The sequence below is a fragment of the Mastigoproctus giganteus genome, chromosome 5 (assembly GCF_048544385.1).
Source record: "Mastigoproctus giganteus isolate SK-2022 chromosome 5, ASM4854438v1, whole genome shotgun sequence".
Classification (NCBI taxonomy): domain Eukaryota; kingdom Metazoa; phylum Arthropoda; class Arachnida; order Uropygi; family Thelyphonidae; genus Mastigoproctus; species Mastigoproctus giganteus.
The window spans coordinates 22,622,785-22,644,770 of NC_143579.1; the positions used below are offsets into that span (position 1 = coordinate 22,622,785).

A 21,986-nucleotide genomic window follows, 5' to 3' on the forward strand; every position below is an offset into this window, starting at 1 on the left:
TGCTTCCCTTAACACAACACTTCTTTCCGAATGCGTCATTATTTGCTATTTCAATCACCGATCCCCCATCCACCCACCCAACCCCCCCAAAAAAAGGCCACGTGCTAGTCGACAACAGTTCGCTGCAAATTACGTTTTTCCCATGAAGAAACCGATTCGCCCGGTTCGTACATACCCAGGCAGTGTCGCTGAATGTGCCGAGAACGTCACACAGAGAAGTCACGTGACTACTAGCATCTGACGTCTGATCGGAGGCTCACGGCCTTCTCCCAAGGACAGTTATAGCGTTCTGCACGTCGGCAGCAGGGTGAGCTATTTTCCAAGCTCGCGGAAGTAGTCTTTCTTTCCACGCTAAACTCTCTCTGTCTATCTCTCCCTCTGTCTTTCTCTTCCTTCCCCCGTTTCTTCTCTGTCTTTCTTTCTTGCGTCTTTCTCTGTGCCTGTTCACTTTTTCCTGTAAAGAATCGAGAGACAAGTGAGTTTTCCCCCGTTCGCTGTAACAGACCGGAATACTTTTTGGACTACTATCTATCGATTTTACGAATGTGTTTAAGCTTTGCTAGTGGTGCTGTAGGTTTAAAGCGATATGAAGACATTGAGGAAACAATGAGAGGAAAGCCTGATGTTGAACATGAATGTTGACGGAAGTGAAGTGCAGGGGTTACTAGCTCTGTTGGGACAGTGTTGGAAAAGGAGACTTCATATTTCCTACGCGCTACTATTGCTGGCTTATATCGTTCAAGTAGCGAGTTCTACCATACAAGGTAGGTGCTTTTGAGCCTCGTGAGATAACAGAGTGATTTTGAATTATTAAAAGCGAGAAATATATGATTTTAAATTTTCTGTCGATGACTGATCAATTACTAAATTCAATATTCAGCTTTACTTCGTTCAGAGACATTTTTGGATAACTTAAAAAACTATTTCGCAGCCCCATCGCTATTCCGTGGAAGGAGTTCTTATTTCAGATAAATTACTTTTGTTTGGCACCAATTAAGGCAGGTTAGAAACAACAACCTTTCCTTTTTCAGTATTTTTAAAAAAAGCATCGTTGACCCTTGATGTGTATTTTAACTTTTCAAACTCCCGAATGCCAATAGAGAATTACAGATACAATAAAACGTTTAAAATCAATTTATTTTTGTATATAGAAAATTATAATAGGAATATAGCTTTAACAGTCTGTCTTTAATACAATTGGTCGATTTTAAACTTTTTTAAATTCGATTTAACATTAAATATATTTATTCAATTATAGTTGGAGTATAATTGCTTAATACTCATTTAATAGCCGATTAGGAATACTCGGTTTCTTATAACAACCTTCCTATGATTCTTTAGGATTTATTTCAGCGTTATCTTATCCTTCAAACTTTAATTAAGATGATATAAGAAATTTAAAGTAGTGTGCTAATAACTTTTGTGTTTATGGAGAATATTCTATATTATTATGGCCGCTTCTGAAATAGTTCCAATTTTCAGTCACGTAATTGATCTAGAAACATAAAATCGTACATTGACTGGCGAGGTAAGAAAATTAAGAAAATTAATCAGTGGTAAGGTGACTTCTCCTTTATTATAATTCGGTTCTTATATGCGAACACCCATGTGGGATCATAAATATTTAATATCAACTCCTTTTATTTCTGTTGTTAAAATATCTCCATATATGAGTGGTTCTCGACTATAGGGTGTCTTGACCTCCCTATAGTCAAAGGATCTTGATGTATAACCTGCAGGGGGAGGGAGTAAGAGTGGACGTAGAGGTCTCGCTGACATCCTAATAAATTATAAACACATAAAAGTTCTGTACTGTGTTTACTTTTAAATTGTTTTTCTTGAGTTTTTCTTACGATTTCTATGGAAAGGAATCTGGGACTTTCCAAATATACATTTTATATTCCTAACATTCTATTTTACCCTTTGGTTATGTACTAATGTTTTTAAAAGCAGTGTTGTAGTTAGATTAGGTTTTATCAGGATTTTCAAACATTAATGACCCAACGACCCGCTTTTATCTTTTAATTTTTCTATTTTTGCTAATCTATTGAGAAAAATCTAACACGATTTGAAAAACGAGTTATTTACTATTTTGTGCATAGCAGAGTCTAAAAATAGACGGTTGATATGAGACAATGACCTTATACTTTGTGTGAGGCAGAGTATAGGTTTTAGCATTTGTAATAAGTGGGATTTCGATATTGTATTCTATAATACTATTGGTCAATCCTTCTGGTTTCGGTGGGCACCAACGTGGTCTTTTCGAGTTGCTTTGATTGGTTTTTCAAAATGAATTTCACACAACAGCTGCATCGGTTTAACTTATCCATCCAAAAGAAATATTATTACAATTTCTTAGGGATGAAGTTTCTTAACTTATCTTGTCGTATGCAAAGCGATGATGCCAACCATCAGAGAGACTTTGGAGCGAGTCGATAAAAATCAAAAAGTCACTAGTTGTCAAAATATAAATTCCCTTGTCGCAGATCACAAAACTATATTTCCAAAAACCGTACTAATGTTTCGAAAAACATGCGTGTATCTGATATCGCTACAGACTTCGATTCGCAGTTTATAGCTACTGTGTCATGGATGAATATTTGAGTAGGGAACTGGGTTATGAACATTTGATCACGAAGATTTATTCATGAAGTGCATATCACAGCTGGAGATAGGACTGATATTTTTTTCTAGTCTGGAATTTCATGCAAGAATAATTTAAAACTAAAATATTTCGAGCCGAAGGCAGGGTAGTCGTACAAATCTGTCAACTACAATCGAAAAATAATGGAATGTCATGTTTAAGGTGCGTGAGATGCTTTTTATAAAATGAACAGCGCAATTTGAAATGGAGTGTTTTTCATAAGAAATGTTTTGTTTGGTTTACTGTTAAAAAAATCATTGTGATGTTTGGAATGGTCTGCATCCTTCTCTATAGCACGTAAAATCTGCCTTGGCTGTCAAGCAGCTTATTATTTATTTTTGACTCCAGTTGGTTTATATTTTACTGTAAATTTGGTTATGTTTCTAGGCTGAGCAGTTGGATAGATTTTGTGTAGGGCTGTATAAGTCTTAAACAGACCACATGAAGGATTCACCAAAAATCCAGAAAGGTAGCCAGAGTCAGATTTCGAGAGAATTTGATAAATAACATCAACAAAAATGCATTTTAATTCTTATATGCATTCTATTCACTCTAGGGTGTAATTTACATACACTGTGTAATCAAAAGTATTGATAGCACGGCTACAAGGTCAGAGGTGACGACAACTAAATGCGCTTCCACGAAGGGTGTAGAATGAGCCTACACTATACCACACTTTTGATTTTTGGTCCATTATATGAATGACTCCTCATATATTAATAGCACAGCGCATTTCTGTTCTGTTTCTTGTTCCCATCAGCTATTTCTTTTATATTAAAATAGCTTTTTCATTTCATTGTCATATAAACGTCATGGAAATGGGTGGGGAATATTTTTTCTCTCTTATTACTATGATGTTTGGGTTCTTTTTAACGCGATATGGTTAAAATTTCAAATAGTTAAAGCGTGGTTTTCATTGCACATTAATTCTGGATAATTGATCCTCAAGAAACAATTTTCTGGGAACACTGTGGTCTAATAACTTTATTCACTGTTCACCAGACATAATGAAGCTCTAAATAACTTTCGAATGTAATTCTTTCTCAAATAAAATCAATTTTCTTCCCCACTTCTCACACAATGACTTTCATACATCCCTGCAGATGGCACGGATGACTAATAAACTGATAATAAGCGCTGGGTAAACTTAGATAATATTTGGGCCCTGCGAAAAAAAAAAGGACCGTTACTCGATGAGTTTAATTTTAGAATTAAATCTATCCGATAGGCTTCATTACATCTTTCTTTAAGTGTCTCTACTTTGCTAAGATGATCTGAGTGTCTCGTTCAATCTTAGTAAGGATGGGACATGCGAGAAAATTAAATTAATGTGTCACTGTTGATGTGGTGCTTCTGCTAAATGCTGTTTGCGTGTCAAACAATCTTTCTTGGACGTTAATCAAAGGATGCTGTAACAGCTTTTTGAGTATTTCTTGCAAGTAAAAGCGAGCCTTGATTAACAGTGATGTTTCAAATACAGCTGAACTCCCATCATATTTAATTACATTTCGCTTTCTATATTCAATTATTTTATTGTGTTCATTGTAGTCACTGAGAATGCGCCAATATTACACGCGCACAAACACAGACAATATTAAGTAGACTCCCTAATCATTTTAAAAAAGTCTTCTACTCAAACTGATTGAATAAGAATTCCATTAGCATCTTTTCTAATTTCCTTGTCTTGTATTATTAAGAATTTGAAATCATCACCTACAAAAGTGACAACATTAACTTATGACCACATTCTCTCTTTAATGCACCAGATCAATGGCAATTAATTAAAGGTTCCCTCTTCTGACAATGTTGTTTGAGTAACCCAAAACCGTTTTTTGTCCACCTTATTGGTAATAAAAAGCTTTGTTTCATTCTTCACCACTTAGGATTAGGCTCTGTGTCGTTCTACAAACAAAGAGCAACTCCAAGAATAGAAATATAATTAATATTTGCCCTAATAAGCTCAATAAAAATTGTTTGAGATACGTAGGAGGTATAAATAACCAGCTTATAACAAATGGGGAAACTTCTTTAAGAATTACTATTGCCAGTTATATCTTAAGACTGTCATCTTGAAGAAAGAATGAAGAGGAGTCTAAATTATGTTGCATTTGATGGATGGATAGTTTTATAAACATTTATAAAACGAAACGAAACAGCCCTCGTGGGTAGCACAAGTGGTATGATCGCCGTCCTCCTTACACCGGGTGGAAATGACGAGAATTCGAGTAGACAACAGGACATTTGATAAAAACCAGAGAGCCTTCTACAGAAAACTCGGATAGGAGGAGAAGGAAGGCGGGAACCTGCCCCCCCCCCCAACAGAAGATATTCGAGGAATTCTGGGGAAACCTATAGAGCAGTGAAGTTAGCCATAACGGCCGTTCCTCCCCTGGACAGATCTAGAAAGGAAGAAAACCAAGAACGTACAAGAGATGACAGAATCGGAGATTTGGGAGGAAGATGTATAACAGTCGATCAGGAAGTCCCATAACTGGCAAACCCCAGGCATAAATAGCATTTATGATTAATGATACAAGAAATTCAGTTTCACACACAAACACATGGCGGAGAAATGTGTTTGTCGGCCTGAATCAGAGTCCCAGAGTCTCTGACTCAAGGAATCATTTACGCGAAGGCTAAGGACAAAGACACCATAAGCCCTGCAAAGTACAGACCAATCACCTGTCTCCCAACAGTATACAATATCATGACCAGTTCATAACTAAGAAGATATCAGACCACTTTCAGGGCCAGAACATCATGGCCAAACAGAAGAAGGGATTAGAGCAGAGGATTCAAGTAGCAATTGACCATTGACACTGCAGTTATGTAACAACCCTACAAGAAGCACCGCAACCTGTACGAGGCTTTCGACTTCGTTCCCCATAATTGGTTGATAGAAACACTGAAGATCTACGAAGTCAACCCTACCCTGGGCCACTTCCTAGAAGCAACTATTGAAAAATGGAGGACCATCATGTAGGTCGAGAACATCACGATCAGACAAACACCCATCAGAAGAGAAATATTAAAGGATGATGCCTTGAGCCCACTATAGTTCTGTCTAGCACTCAACCCACTGTCCACTATGCTCAATAACAGCAAGTAAGGATAAACCTTAAAAGTAGGGAGAAAGAACCTGTACACCCTCTCTTTCTCTCTCTCTTGAAATAACTAGATGACATCAAACTCTATGTCGAAACCGAGAACCAACTCAACGGCTACCCCGGATCACTGAAGAGTTCAGCACTGACATCAGGATGCAATTTGGCCTAAACGAATGCAACACCCATGGATTGCATCAAGGGCATCCAGTCGAACGAAACTACCAGGTGAAGACCTGTGAATAGATGGAAGCCATGACAGAGGAAAAGACATGGGGACGATGCAGGCCCACCAGTTAGAACACAAGAGATCAACGCCCGCCTCACTGAGAAATATCATCAGAGACTGAGTAACCTTCTAAAATCAAAACTGAATGACGGAAACGTGGTCACATCCATAAACTTATGCAGTACCACTATTAACTTACTATTTCGGGATTATAGATTGGACCAACACCGAGCTGGAAAAGATTATGAGATCTACGAGGCTAATGATGACCTAGAGCCGCCAACACCACCAGAAGTCGGCCATCGATAGACTGACCATAGCCTGTAAGGAGGAGAAAGGGGAATGACTGACCTCTTTGGAGAAGGTCATTAAGAACCTGCAGGATTACTTCAAGGAAAACACCGCAACAATCTACCAAGCCATAAGAAAGACAGACAAACGGCACACAACACTCAACCTCAACAAATGGACCACACTCACACAGACGGAAGAAACAAAAAGATGGGCGAAGAAGACACTCCATGGCAGACAATACAATTACCGTCATGAAGACTACATAAATACGATGAGTTCCAACGCTTCGGCCAGGAAGGAAAGTCTCTACCTCGAGATCAAAGGATTCATGCTCGCCATCCAAGACCAGGTAATCAACTCCAGGAACAATAGGAAGTACATTAGCAAAGACCCCGGAGTAACAGATGACACATATCGACAATGCCATGTGGCCCCAGAAACAATCCAGCACATCATCGCAGGATGCGTGTGATCACCCAGACGCAGTACACTTGCAGACATGACCAGGTGGCCAAGATGATACATCAGAAGCTAGCTCAAAAATACCAGCTGATCATAGAAAGTTTACCTTATTACAATTACGAGCCTCGGGCCGTACTATGTAGAGACTTCTGTCCTCATGGGTCGCCGTCTGCCCCACACTGGGCGGAAAAGACCTGGGTTCGAGTCCCGTCGATGAGGAGAGAAATTTTTATGGGTCTTTTTCAATGCTTGGCTGAGTTAGTCGATCTGAGGCGTGGATAACATTTTTTTCTTTCTTTCCTGGAAACCTGGTTTTTCATCCAGTAAACAGAACACATGCAATGTATACAGTATATGAAGCAATAAGGCCTTGGTCGCTAATAGTCATAAAAACCCAATAACAACAACAATAAAGACCTGTAATCACAGACTAATTGGGACCATGCAATCATAACGGACGAGACGATTTCGTGCAATACGCAACGCACCAGACCTAGCCCTCATTGACAAGAAGGAAATGGTACCTACCTGATCGACATAGCGGTATCCAACCCCAGGAACCTCTAGAAAACAAACGAGGGAAAGATCAGGAAGTGCTCAGACCTAAGACAGGAAGTCAAAGATATGTGGCATATGGAACAAGTAATGAACATCCCGGTATGATGCCAACTATGTAGAGCCTCCGTAGCCAAGTGGTCAGGAGCGGGAGTGCAGTAGCACACGCTCTTTGAGTAGACTGGGGTTCAAGCCCCTGACTGCTGAATACAGTCGATCTGCCAACCCGCACTGGACCAGCGTGGCAGATTATGGTCCATTTCCCTCAGCATGAATTGTTGAGGAGGCTTCCATCTTGCAGTGGGTTGATAATGGCTGCACTTTACTTTATGTAGAGCCTCCCTAAGAACCTAGCTGCAATAGGCCTCCCACAGAACAATTACATGAACTCCAGAAAAGCCATTCCTTCTCCCTAATTAATTTCCACATTCTCTGTAATGAAGGGTTATTAGTAAAAACGGCCGCATGGTGCAAGAAAGCCTATGCTGCACCAAACAAAAAAAAAAAAAAAAAAAAAAAAATCCGAACAAAACGATGATAAAAACAATAAATAAATAAAATAAATAACTAAATAATAATAATTAATAAATAAATAAAATAAAATATAAATAAAAAGGAAATTAAACCTATCATTCTATGCGCTTCCCTTACCCGAAAGTACTATCCAGATGACCTTTGAATTTCGCCAAACTGTCGGCCTCTACCACCCATGAAGGCAACTTATTCCAGCAATTTATAACTCACTGGCTAAAATAAAACTTCCTGCAGTCCAATCTAAACATTTCCCCCCCCGTAACTTGAATTTATGTCCCCTAGTTCTAGCATCATGTATAATCTTGAAAATTTTGTCCTCATTCATTTTACTGATGCCTCTCAGAGCCTTAAACACCTCAATCAAATCTCCTCTAAGGTGTCTAGTTTCCAAACTCTGCAACCCACATATTCGAAGTCTTTCTTCATAAGGACGCCCTTTTGCCGATCTCACCAGTCGAGTTACCCTTCTTTGCACCCTTTCAAGAAGCTCGATGTCTTTCTTTAGGTGCGGTCTCCATACTTGAACACAGTATTCCAAGTGTGGTCTAACATAAGCCTTATATAATGGGATTATCACGTCCCTATCTCTACTTGCAAAAGTTCGATAGATCATCGATAGGACACCATGGGCCTTCCTTGCAACCTGTTTACAATGCTCAGAGAATTTCATGTCTGACCGTATCGTAACACCCAAGTCCCTTTCCTCCAGTACTGGGTTTAGTTGAACTCCACCAAGTGAATAAGTTTTTTTGGGATTACTGTTTCCCAGGTGTAATACCTTACACTTTGTTGGATTAAAGCACAGCTGCCATTTTTCTGACCATTCTTGAAGTCTATCTAGGTCTCTCTGAAGAAGCTCAGCTTGACAGTGATCATTAACTACTCTACCAATTTTAACATCATCTGCAAATTTAGACATCACGCCCTCTATCCCTTCATCAATGTCGTTTATGAAAATTAAAAACAACAGTGGTCCTAATACTGATCCTTGGGGAACCCCACTTCTTACATCAACCCAATCTGAGGAATAGCCATTTATCACAACCCTCTGCCTCCTGCCCTGAAGCCATCCTTCTATCCATCTAAGGATTTTCCTAGTGATTCCAACCTGTTCCAGCTTATAAAGCAACCGCCCATGTGGGACTGAGTCAAAAGCTTTGCTGAAATAATTTGCTGGGTTAATCGAGTTCAGGATAAATTGTTTCGATACTAGTGTTAACAGCAAAATTTAACAGACAATCTATAATTGTAAAATGTACAGTATCTTTAGTAATAGAATCCATCTTCTTCTAAGGTGGTAAAAGGCTATATAACTTCACAAAGAGTTGCCCTGATATTGCATTACCCCGAATAATTAACGCTTCGCCAGTGGAGAAGACTAAAGTTACTTATTCTCGGCGGATACCACCGAAGTATGTAGATAAATCTATTCAATATTCGAATGCAATGAAATTTAACAGCTGTAACCTGATCTCGCCAATCGAGAGAATAGAGACGTCTTTTTGGGGACATGTGGCACGCTCCCTCCCAAAATTTTAGGTGGCATATTGTGGCTGAGGAGTATTAGCACAACAACCATTCAAGTTAGAACTACTTATTGTTCTACTACGTACAACTTGAAGGGTATATACTGCGCAATTTTTAAATGAATGTTACATACAGTAGAACCCGGATAAGAAGTTTTCCAAGGGACTGGAGGTTTAGAACTTCTTATGAGGGGAAAACTTCTTAGAAGGTTAAAATGGCCTTAAGGGTATGAAATATTAACTACACAAATAAAAATGAAAAGATACACACATAAGTTAAAGATAATTTTTAAGTACTCTTTAAGAGTTTATAAAAATTTTACTCTGCCTATGCGAAACATTTTTAAACTGAAGATTTTTAATTGCTTAACATTCTACTAACTTCCCTGAGTGTAGTACCAACTGTGTGGTACTACACTCAGGGGCGTTCAGCGCTAAAACCTTTTTTAGTATAAACATTTTGATATAATGGAAGTGACATTGCAATTATTTTCCTCGATATCCATAATTGGATTCATAGACCACGTTCCACAAGCGTTAAGTTCTGATGGTTGTGAACAGTTCCGAATTACTTAGTGGATTGTTGTTCTGTCTTATTGTGATTGTGACTTTTTAAGATAAGTTGAACCTCCAAAGGAGCACATTCTTCCAACTTCTTAATCGGTTTTAATGAACAGGATGTTAAGCAATTAGAAATCCTCAGTTTAAAAATGTTTCCCATAGGCAGAGTAAAATATTTATAAATTCCGAAATAGTACGTAAAACTGATCTTTAACTTGTGTTTGTGCATCGTTTCATTTTTATTTGTGCAGTTAATATTTCATACTCTTAGGTCACTTTCCCTTCTAAGGCGTTATCCCTCGTAAGAAGTTCTAAACCTCTAGTCCTTTGAAAAACTTCTTATGCGGATTCTACTGTATGTATAATAACCTTGATATACGTTAAGGAAAGCTGCCTTTACAGAAACTGTACAACAATTTGGCAGGATAATTTCATTCACTTCGACTATTGGGTCAATATATGAACACTCAATAGTCCAATTCAATGAAATTTAACATAGTGTGCATAGTGCGCATGGTATTAGGGTCATGCGCCCCCTGTGGTTTCCCACATCTGCGCCATAACTACTGTTTCTGGCATTTACAGAACTACTGTAAATGCCAGAAAAGTGTTCTGTGTTGAATACGTAGTATTGTGTTGGGTTCTGTTGGGTGCCCTGGCATTTGGCCGCAGGGGTCCCTGATAGAGCCCCACGTTGCCCGCACACACCGCTAGGAGGTAGCCAGGCTGCCCATTATTCTCTTGCTAGTCTCTGCAGGGTCGCTAGGTTTCCTGACAGAGACCAATAAAAAAATTAAAAAAGAGAGAGTTAGAGCGGGTGGGCTTTAGATTCAAGAAAAGGGAGGACAGGTAGAAGAAATATGGGGGATGAAGAAGAAGGCATCCCCCAGGTACAATGGAATACATCCACCAGACAAAAATAGGGGATGGGAGTGGGAGAAAAGATGCCGTGCAAGAGAGCACAAGCGTGATCGCCATTTGGCACAATCTTCTTGCTCTTCTCATTCAGGAATGCAGCTGTGGTTGTCCTATACTGGATCTTCTCATATTTGGTGGTGTAGTCTCATTTGCTGGTAGGCCTCTGCATTGATTCCCAAAATATAGGTGGTTGTCTTCTCTTGGTTTTGATGATGATCCTGATAGTGACTATATCCATGGTAGGGTCTTCCGTCATGCGAATAAGTCTTGTGGGTAGCGCGTAAAGGCGACATAGTCTTCTCTTTCGAGGATGTGATGTTCTTGGTTTTTAGGAAGGTAATGTATCCTAGTCAGGAGGAGGCATCTCAAATCTGAATATATTTTGCACTCGTACATCAGGTGGTCCCAACTTTCGGGGGAAGAGGCATTGTGGGTTTTGGCCGATCGCGAGTGCAGTGAGCTTTCCTCTGATAGATCCATGGCCAGTTAACAAAAAAGTGATGTATAGTCCAGGGGAGAACCATGTGGGAGATTTTGGGTATTCTGTTGCTATTGTAGGAATGAATTTTCTGGTGACTTCCCCTTTTGTAGATTGTGTCCACATAGACTGCCAGACCTGCTGCAAGTATGCAGTGAGGCGCTTCTTCTCGGCCTTGATGTTATTTGAGGAGTCGGTGGTAAAATCCAGACAGGAGATGGCTTTACCTTTGGAAAGCATGTTAAGCAAACCACATTTGATTATTTCTAGATCTAGAGGTAGCACGCCGGCCAACACTTGCAAGGCATGTGTGCTGACTGGGCAGCAGGCCCGGGTGATGGTGAGCAGGATGACACGCTGAATCGAGTCAAGCTTCCTCTTGTTAACTGCTGTGGTGGCCTTTGAAAACCAGATACCAGATGCATAAGTGATTACGGGGGTGAACATAGCCTTATAGAAGATGGTGAGCGCGAGTCGCTTCAATCCCCAGGCCCGGCTTGCGTTTCTTGCCACGAGTGCAGTACATTATCGAATCTTGGTATGTAGATATTTCAAGTGTGGTGTGAAAGATATGTTCCTATCCAAGATCTCTCCAAGATATCTCATCTCGGTTGTTAACCGGATAGTTCTCCCTTGGATTTTGATTTGTGGTGGCCTCGCTACGTTCAGAGAACCTTTAAGCAGAATGGAATTTGTCTTCACTGGTGAGATTTACAGGTGGTTGTGCCAGGCCCATTCCTGTAAAGTGCCGAGTGCTCTCTTTGCTGTGGCTTCCGGTTGGGATCTAGTATCAGCGCAAGGGTAAGCGGAGTCTGCCGATGACTCTTGGCCACAGAGTGCGTCAAACGTCCCGACAAAGTCCACTGAGATGGCTAAGAACTAAGGACTAAGTCGTCTGCATATGCTTGAGATTGGACATTCTGCAGGTCTATGTTCAGGAACTCATCATGTACGATGTTCCATAGTATGGGCCCCAGGACAGAGCCCTGAAGACATTCTCTGTAGATTTGGCGCGTAACTTTGCTATACGGTATCTGACGGTTATGCTCCGCTGTGATAGATAATATTTTTATGCATTGGTACAGGTTGCTAGGGAGATTTGCTGTACGGAGTCTGCCGATGACGCTTGACCACAGGGTGCGTCAAACGTCCCGGCAAAGTCCACTGAGATGGCTAAGAAATATTTTCTGTCCTTGCTCTTTGCACCTTCAATCATGTTCTCCAGTGCATCAACAATGGAACGACCCTTTCTGAATCCATATTGATTTGGGGATGGTAAGTTGGCATTGTTGTAATATGTTTCTATTCTTTGTCTTAGAAGATGCTCAAACAACTTGCTTATTACTGACAGGAGAGCAATGGGTCTATAGGAATCTGGTTGGTCATGAGGTTTTCTGGAATTTTTCAAAATTAGCCTGATGTTTGCCATTTTCCAGTGTGTTGGGAACCATCCACGCTGGAGACAATGGTTAAAGAGATTAAGGAGAAGCTCTGGATTGTTCTCCGCCACCTTTTTCACAATTTCCGGTTCCAGCAAGTCTAGTCCCGGTGATTTTCTGTCTCTTAGTTTTGATGCTGCGATACTAAGTTCTTCGGCTGTGAATGGAGGCAAAAATTACACCACACGTTGCGTGGTGTAATTTTTGTTGTCTTCACACAGTTGTATTTTCTGCGGAGTGTATCGTGCAGCTGGCTGTTTGAATATTACATCAAATATGTTATTTATCGATGCATGCCAACTCGTGGTTATATTTCCAAGAAGTGTCTTTATGGATGGAATCGCTTCACCTCTGGGGAACTTATTGGTGGTTACCTTGAAGATTACCCCCTAGGGATCAGAGTTGCCAAAAGTAAAAACAAGGTCTTCCCACGATTTTCGTTTGCGCTTCCTAATTAATGCAATTAATGAAATTTAACAGCTGTAACCTTATCTCTCCACTCGAGAGAATGGAAACGTCTTTCTCGGGGACATGTGGCACTCTCCCTACCAAAACTTTAGTCGCCATATTGTGGCTGAGGAGTATTAGCACAGCAACCATTCAGGTTAGAACTACTCATTATTTTATACACTGAGTGGAAAGAAATCATGGGATACCTACCTATTAACGGGTAGGCCTACCTTTCGCCCTGATAAGGGCAGTCACACGGCGAGGCATTGAGCCCACTAGTTCACGAAAGCGTTCCACAAGTATTTATATCCATGCTTGCTGCACCGCTGTCCATAATTACGCCGCATTCCTGGATGAAGAATTCAAAGCTCGGATGGACCGTTCCGCAAAATCCCAAAGATGTTCCACAGGGTTCATGTCCGATGGACGGGGAGGTCATTCCGTGATGGTAAAATCTGCGGAATGCTTTTCGAAACAAGATCTAGTCACCACGACTCTGTGGAGAGGCGCATTGTCATGCTGGAAGAGTCCATTTCCCTATGGGTGCATGATGACCATGAATGGAAGCAGATGGTCTGCAAGGATGGACAGATAACCTAGGTCGTTCAGAGATGAGTCTAGACGTACTAGGGGTCCCAACGTGTGTTCATTGTACACTTCCCAGACCATTACCGACCATCCACATTTCTGAACAGTTCCTTGTTGACACAATGGGCGCATAGCTTCATGCGGTTTCCGCCATATTGGCACCCTCCCGTCCGCTCGAAATAACTGGAAACAGGACTCATCGGACTAGGAAACCCGTCTCCAATCATCCAAGGTCCAGTGCCCATGTTTTTTCGCCAAGTTGAGGGGTACAGTCGTGCTGTTAGCAATGGGACTCTGGTGGGATTATCTTAGTGGAGACGTGCTGGTTCCTCCCTCGTTGAAGTCGGCGGTGATTTGTGCCACTGTCGTTCTCCGGTTGGCTGAAACAATGCGAGACAGACGTCGACTGCACGTTCATCCACCACTTTTCTCCGTTCACAACGCTGTCCACGATAAGATGTTATTCCGGAAATGGCGTATTCCCGATGCACTCTTGATATTGTCGAACGAGGATTGTGCAATTTCTGTACCATCTCCGCGATAGAAGGACCCATGCGTCGGGCACCGACTATCATCTCTCTTTCAAAGTCGATTAACTCATGACGTTTATCCATACTGACATCGAATTACCGTGTACGTGATTGCAGTGTACCATATACCTGCCAAGCGGTGGGTTCGTCCACTAGCGAGAGGGGTGAATGCGCCGCGTTGCCTAGAAACCCATGAATTCTTTCTTTTCAGTGTACATGCATAACATATGTATTAAACGTACACTGCGCCAAAACGTTGAACTAGTAGGATAACATCTGCAATCGAATTAAAATTAGAATGTAAGCACCAAAATGTTGGAGCAGTTTGGCTAAGAAATAACAGCGTATGAAACATAACTGATATTTTCAGATATATTTCATATACTGCACTTATAAATATTAATTTTAAGTGTTCTAAGTTTTAAATTATAAGAAAATTTATTTTCTTTTATATTACTGTATATTTAGAGTGACAGTTACATTAATATAATATTTTTAATATAATATATAATAATATATTATATACGATAGTATAAAATATAAAGGCGCAATTTATGTTCTAGTCGTTTATAACGCGGATGTGTTATTTTTATTGCAGTTATAGTGGAACCCGGATAAAAAATTCCCGCATAAGAGGTTTTCCACTGTACTAGATTAGGTTTCTTAATTCTCATCAACTCTATATACAGTAGAGCGTCGAAAATCCGAACGTCAATAATTCGAAACGTGAATAATCCGAAAGAGCCAGCATTTATTTATTTATTTCATCCCGTGCCATAAAATAATCACAAATAACAGTATGGTCACAAATAATTACATAAGTTGTCTATATAACATAATCTTCCCTAAAAGCAACACAATGATCACAACCGCAAAGTCATGTGCAGCGTCAAGGCTGCATGAATTTAAGGAAATAATTCAGAACAAAACTTCAATAATCCTCACAGGTCCTAAAAGTGCAGAAAATTCATTCAAAGTGGTTGATACAATAGCATAAGAGATTAGTCATGGTATAAAGAGCAAAAAGTGACAGCAGGACTCACAGCATGTATAATAATCCTCTTCAATTAGTGCAGCGGAAGGAGCTAATATTGTGTCAATAAAAGCATGGTATCAGAACATATACTGCAATCTTCGCCATTAACCCATTAAAAACGAAGCATATTCAACAACTTCAGTTGAGAAAGTCACAAGAATCCACCATTTAACTTATATTGCCTATGCTGTGACATAGAGTAACCATCCCTCCAATACTTCAGAACGGTACCTCTCATCCTGCCTACTCTATAAATAGAATATCCATTCTGAAGGGAGAAAAAAGAAAATATCTAGATTATAGATGAATTGGGCAGATTACCAGCCTTTCAATCTGCCAAGCTTTAAGAAACAATATATATATATAAGGATCATCCAGAAAAGACTGAAATAATCAATCACATACAATTGCATAGCTTATATCAGCATCTTAAACTGTCACACAGAATTCACGTCAACACTCTATAAGTCTTCTACCAATTTTTAATCAAGTTCAATTAGGACAGATCTTCTATGTAATAATTTCCTAGAAAATTAGATTAATTAGGTTAATTAAATCAGCCTCATTGCCCTCAATAAAGTGAGCAAGATTAGAATTAGTAAATAAAAATTTCTTTCTGAGATCCGAGTACTCATGACAATAACATAATAGACATATTAAGAAATTCAGTCTAAGTATGATAACATTGATAAATTAATTTATTTCTGTAATATTGTATTCGATTTTACTTAGTTCTGTTCCATTCTGTTTAGGCTACATTGACGACAAAGTCAAAAGTTCCAAGATACGGTCATCTCTTGTATTTCCATCAAACAAAATGGTCTTCAATCGGTTTCAAACAAGAGGGTCTGTAGATAATCTCTTTGGCTTCCATTATCGCGGATTTAGGAAGATGCCAACTGAACGTCCGAATACCGTGTACCATGTCACGTGACACGGTAGCAATCCCTAACTCCCCACCAAACTGCTGTTTGTGGAACATGTTGATGTCTGATAGCTAGGCACGAAAATCGCCCACAGAGAGCATCATACCGAAAGCTATATAACGCTGCGCACGAACTAAAAATTCTTTTTCTTTTCCTTACTTCAGAACTGCATTGGTATTCCACAAAAGTTTCCAAAAATCAATACTCCTTTGTTTTATAACTTGCTACAGCGTACACGATTTTATTGAATTTTATGTTGGATTTTTCTAATAATACGTCTTTGGGTAGAATAGCATTTATGGAAGCACATATCTAAAGTTATTTTTTTTTTCCCTGATTCGCCTAAATTATTTTGTCGTTTAAGCTTTTTCCTTTAACGATTAAGCACATTTTAAAAATTTTTAACTTGTTTTTTTTTTTTTTTTTTTTTTTTTTTTTTTTGATCGCTTCTTTCAAGAAAATTAGTTGAATGAGCCAGTAATGGAATATTTTTTTTGGGTACCGTTTTAACACAACCACGCTTTTATTTTAATCGCTAATTTTAAGCGGAAAAAAAGTAGATTAAATATCGGCATCGAATTGCTTATTCATAGAGAAATAAGTTGATGGAAAAATTTAAAGAAATAGCATTACTCATTACCTTGAGCCAAGATGTAAAAAATGTTTTCTTGAAACTTTTAGGGTTCATAAATTTGAGTTTCGATTCCCGTAGTGAGATACAGCCCAGTTCGACGTCCTTTCTCTGTATTATTATTTCATGGATTTGCCTTGAAAACAACCAAGCTACGGAGATTTTTTAGGAAAATTCACACAAATCTGGACTCAACCTTACTTAAAATTCTATATCAGTTTAATTCTAGTAAAATTAACATCGATACGTTATTTAATAAATTAATAGAATATGAAAAATATGTAGAATATAGCCCTACGAAATCAATTCTTTACTTATAATTTTAATTCTCTCAGAATTTGATTTTTTTAGTGAGTTGTTCCTGTATTGAACTACTTCCAAATGAGTAGCATTTCCCAAGATACAATTACTTCGCGTGCTACTTATTTATATTTTATACAGTACACAGTAATTAATATTTAACACTTGTTTATAATATTTAACATTTATAATATTAATATAATATTTATATTTATAATATTATTTATATTATATTTATATTATAAACAAATGTTAATATTATAATATTAACATTCGTTTATAATATTTAAACCTATGAAAGAATAATTGTTTTGGACCTCCTTCAGAAAAGGAAGTAGGGAGCGCTCAAATTCATTGGTCGCGTGACGTCATTATGCCATTTCTTTCGGTACAGAATGTGTTCAAGTTCATTATACAAAGGAAATAAAACAAAGCAGCACATTCTTAAATTAATATTCAAATTAACATTAACGACTTAACAAAAACAGTTTGAAGAGATTTTTACAGACTTTCGAAATGTTGGATAAAACCAAATTTAAAAAACAATGGTTAAAACTTATAAATGTACAAAAACCTTTTAAAAAAATAAATCTTCATATAAAGAGAACAACTTTAATTATATTTATAAAAAAAGATTGTAAAATGAAATTCGAGTATATATTCTTCAATATTTTATCTAAATCTTTAATATCTTTGCTTATTAAATATTAATTTGCTATATACCTTTATATTTTTTCTAAGCAGTAGTTCGTTTATAATATTTAAATTTATGAAAGAATAATTGTTTTGGAGCTCCTTCCAGAAAGGGAAGTAGGGGGCGCTAAAATTTATTGGTCACGTGACGTCAATTATGCCATTTCTTCCTGTAAGTTGTGTTCATGTTCATTATCGAAGGAAATAAAATAAAACAAAGTAGCACTTTCTTAAATTAATATTCAAATTAACATTAAACGGAAATAAAATAAAACAAAGTAGCACTTTCTTAAATTAACATTCAAATTAACATTAAACGACTTAACAAAAGCAGTTTTGAGAGCTTTTCACAGACTTTTCAAAATGGAAGATAAATTTCTAATCAGCTTGATTAAAAAGAATTTGTGTTTCCTGAACTAATGTAAACGTTGCCTTGGTATTGTTTCTCATTGGTAAGATGTGCAAACATGTAATTCCATTATTAAAATGACAAACCATTCGTGAGGGAATATTCTTATTCCTATAAAATTAATCCAGTTGTTGTCGACTGTTATTATTCCGAGAGAATTCATTTTCCAGACCGTGTTCTTAAACTCGCTTTGGTGGAGTTGGATGCTCTGCTAATCGATCTCATTTGCATATGACTTATAGCTCCTGTTATTACTCATCTTGGCATTCAAGAAATCACTGCAGATTAACTTGGCCTGTTTGTACAAACAACTCGGACGAAATTAGGTTTCTGAACATATTTCAAATACGACATGTTGCTGAGTTTCCTTAGTTTATTACACTGCATGCACAAGATCCAAAATAAGGAAGAAAGCTAGCTCTTTCTCTCTTACTTTTCATTCTCTGAGAGTCTTTTCTGCTAATCTTTGTTTCCCTGTTTGTCTTATTATTATTTTTTCTTACTCTTTTGTCTTTTTGTTTTCTCTCTCTCTGTTTCATTTTTCATAACAGAAAAAACTCAGATAAAGAACTTGTCTTTGTTTCCGTGTGGGTGTGTGTTAAGGGTCTTCTTGGTCTCTCCTCTCCATTTTTCCTTCTCTCTCTCTGCCAAAAATCTGTCTTAATTTCCGAAGCGAAATGTTCTTTCTAAAATTACTTTATCTTATCTTATTTGCACATAGAATGTTAATAGATTATTATTCATATAAAATGTATTTACTGTTCTTTCTTTTAAAAGATAGAATTTTTTTTATAAAATTCTATCTTTTACTTTTCTTCTCTCTGTCTACATCAAAATTTCTGTCTTTCATGGTGTTCTGTATCTCTAATTTATATTCTCCTGTTTAGCTGAATCTATCGTTTTAATCTCTCGCTTATTTTAAACTCTCTCTCTCTCTCATACTTCTATTCTTTTCTTTTCTGTATTCCAAATGTAACCTTCTCTCTTCTTCTGCTCTTATGTATCTCTAATTTTTATCCTCTCATTCTTCTTCTGTGTCTCTAATTTTAATCTCTCTCTCCTGATTTCTCGTACTCCAATTATCTGACCTTCTGTAAATTTCTAATCTCTTAATCTGACTGGTATATTTCTTTCTTTTTCGTTCTTGTGTATACTTTTCTTACTTTTCCTTCTTGGTGTTTCTCATTTCGCTCCTTCTGCGCTTAAAAAATAGAATCTTTCTTCCAAGTGCATCACACGCCATCTAGCTAGAGAGTGCAGCGAGCTGGTTACACAAATATATCCCAAAACTCTACCAATGAGAAGCTTCAAAAGGTATATTCCCACAATTACAAACATTTTCCTCACATCTCCATGATCGAATCTCTGCCATTCGCTGCAATATCGAAATGACGCATACATTGCTTGCCCGTGCAGATATCGAAACAATTTCTGATAAAAAAAAAAAAAAGCAATCTCTCCGAAACATGCACACACGATTTAAGTAGCTCAGTAGATGGACGAAATATCAAACGCTTTGAATATTTGATAAGACACATCGCTGACCAAATTTTTGTTCTAAACCTTCAAGGGATCATAACTCACGTATGATTCACAGAAATCTTTTTACTCTCTCTTCTGATATTTGCTATCTACAGAATTTATACACATTTACGAAATCTGTGCACTTTAGTACGGCAGCTCGAGCATTTTAAACTTATTTACGAGTTCAGTCCTATTCCAGAACAGTAGTTTCAAAATTGCGCATCATGTCAGAATGGTTCACTCCGCGATACATAATAAGACCCAAAAACCAATAAAACGGAGAGACATTTTATCAGCATAAATCGAAAGGGTTTATTTGAAGTATTTCCAAAGGTAGGAACCATTTGCATTTTTTTTTATCCTCTACACGTATTTCCTGACATCTAATATCAACGGTTCCTCATATCTCCTTTATTTGCTCCCTCTTGTACTAGAGAATTTATCTTGAATCCACGAGGAGTTTCATAGTACCCTCCAGATGGTAAATCGAAGTGCTTCTAACTCAAAAACGTTCTACTTTATGCTTTTCATGAGATTTGGCGTACTGAGTGATAAACTCTGCATAATTTTGAGAATCATATGAGGTTCTTCTAAACCGCTTCACCGATTTTTAGTTAAACCAGTTCTTACGTGTTTCAGATAAATACTGAAAGTGAAATTTAAATTTTTAATTTTTCTGACGACCCTTTTATAATTTCAATAGACGAATGAAGGAACCACTCAACTGCAAGTGATAAATATACAGGAACTTAAAAATGCATGCACTAGCCAAAAATTTAGAAACGTTTTGTAACTGGCATCAATAAAATTACACTTAAGGTGCTCAAAAGTAAGTTGTCACATGACATGATCACAAATTCTTTGGCATCAGTTAAACAGTATACGCTTCCTGGAACTTCTTATTCGATCCGATGATGGGGAAGACAGGGGATCTTCCCCATCATCAGATCAGATTTTCAGAAAGGTGTTATTTTTGGAGCAAGTTTAGCAGAAGCCACAATCGAAAGCCAAAACTGGACTAAGGAATAGAGGGAAAAGATAATGTGGTCTGAGAAGTCTCGATTTACACTTTTATTGCAGTACTGGTAGGGTGAAAGTGCGGTGTAAACTTCATGAAGCCATGCATCTAGACTGTTTTGTGTCCCAGTCAAGCGGCTGGAGGTGGTATCATGGTATGGGGTGTGTTTGTTGGCAAGGACATCCATTCATACTGCTAGAAGGTCATGGTACCTCCAATAAATATCTTTCTATCATATCGGACCAACCTCACCCTGCAGTGCTTCATTTTTACCCCCACTGCGAGGGATTCTTTCTTTCCAGACGATAATGTAACTGTCCAACTTGAACAAGTTGTATCTGAATGATTCTAAGAACATTCCCAAGATTTCCGATATCTACATTGGCCACCTAATTCTGAAGATCTAGATCCAATTGAGAAATGCCGTGTTTTCAGTAGTCTAGCGACTACAATACAGCAGCTGACAATTGCTTTGATGCGAGAATGGTGAAATCTTGAGCTAGACTCCATCAGATACTTTGTCGACTCTATGCCACTACATGTACGGGCTGTAATTTGGGCAAAAGGCATTCCTAATGGACACTAAATACAGTTTTCTAATTTCTTTCCTGTGAGAGTAGACTTTTTACGCTAATGATTATAATGTCAGTTTTGGTCACATACCAGACTTTACTGCCACTTTATTAGGTACACCTACCTAGTAGCGTGTTGAGCCTCCTTTAGCCTTCAAAACATCCTGAATTCGTCTAGGCATGGATTGAACAAGATGCTTAAAACGTTGTGCACGAATGGCGTACCATGGAGACATGAGTGTGTCACGCAGTTCACGTAGGCCTGCAGCGAACAACCCTTTCTAGCTCATCCCAAAGTTGGTCAATAGGATTGAGATACATGGACTGAGCGGGCCACTGCAGCAAAGAAAAATCATTGTCATGTTCCTGGAACCATTCCATAGTGATTCAGGCTTTGTGCACCGGCGCATTATCCTGCTGGAAATAACTATCTGACTGAGGATAAACTGTCAACATGAACGGATGCACTTGGTCAGCAACGATGGTTAGGTACGATGTGGCATTCAGACGTGACTCTATGGGTATTAATGGACCCAACGTGTGCCAAGAAAACATTCCCCACACC

The 21,986-nt window shown here is 38.3% G+C and overlaps 1 protein-coding gene across 1 annotated transcript in view; it reads left to right on the forward strand.

Moving 5' to 3' along the window:
• The first annotated feature begins 291 nt into the window (after positions 1-291).
• LOC150085236 (protein amalgam-like) overlaps positions 292-21,986 on the forward strand; it is a 163,500-nt gene continuing 141,805 nt past the window's right edge. Inside the window, exon 1 of the mRNA XM_090373106.1 lies at positions 292-764. Coding sequence (XP_090229232.1) covers positions 623-764 — 142 coding nt within the window. The 5' untranslated portion in view covers positions 292-622. The remainder of the gene's footprint in view (positions 765-21,986) is intronic.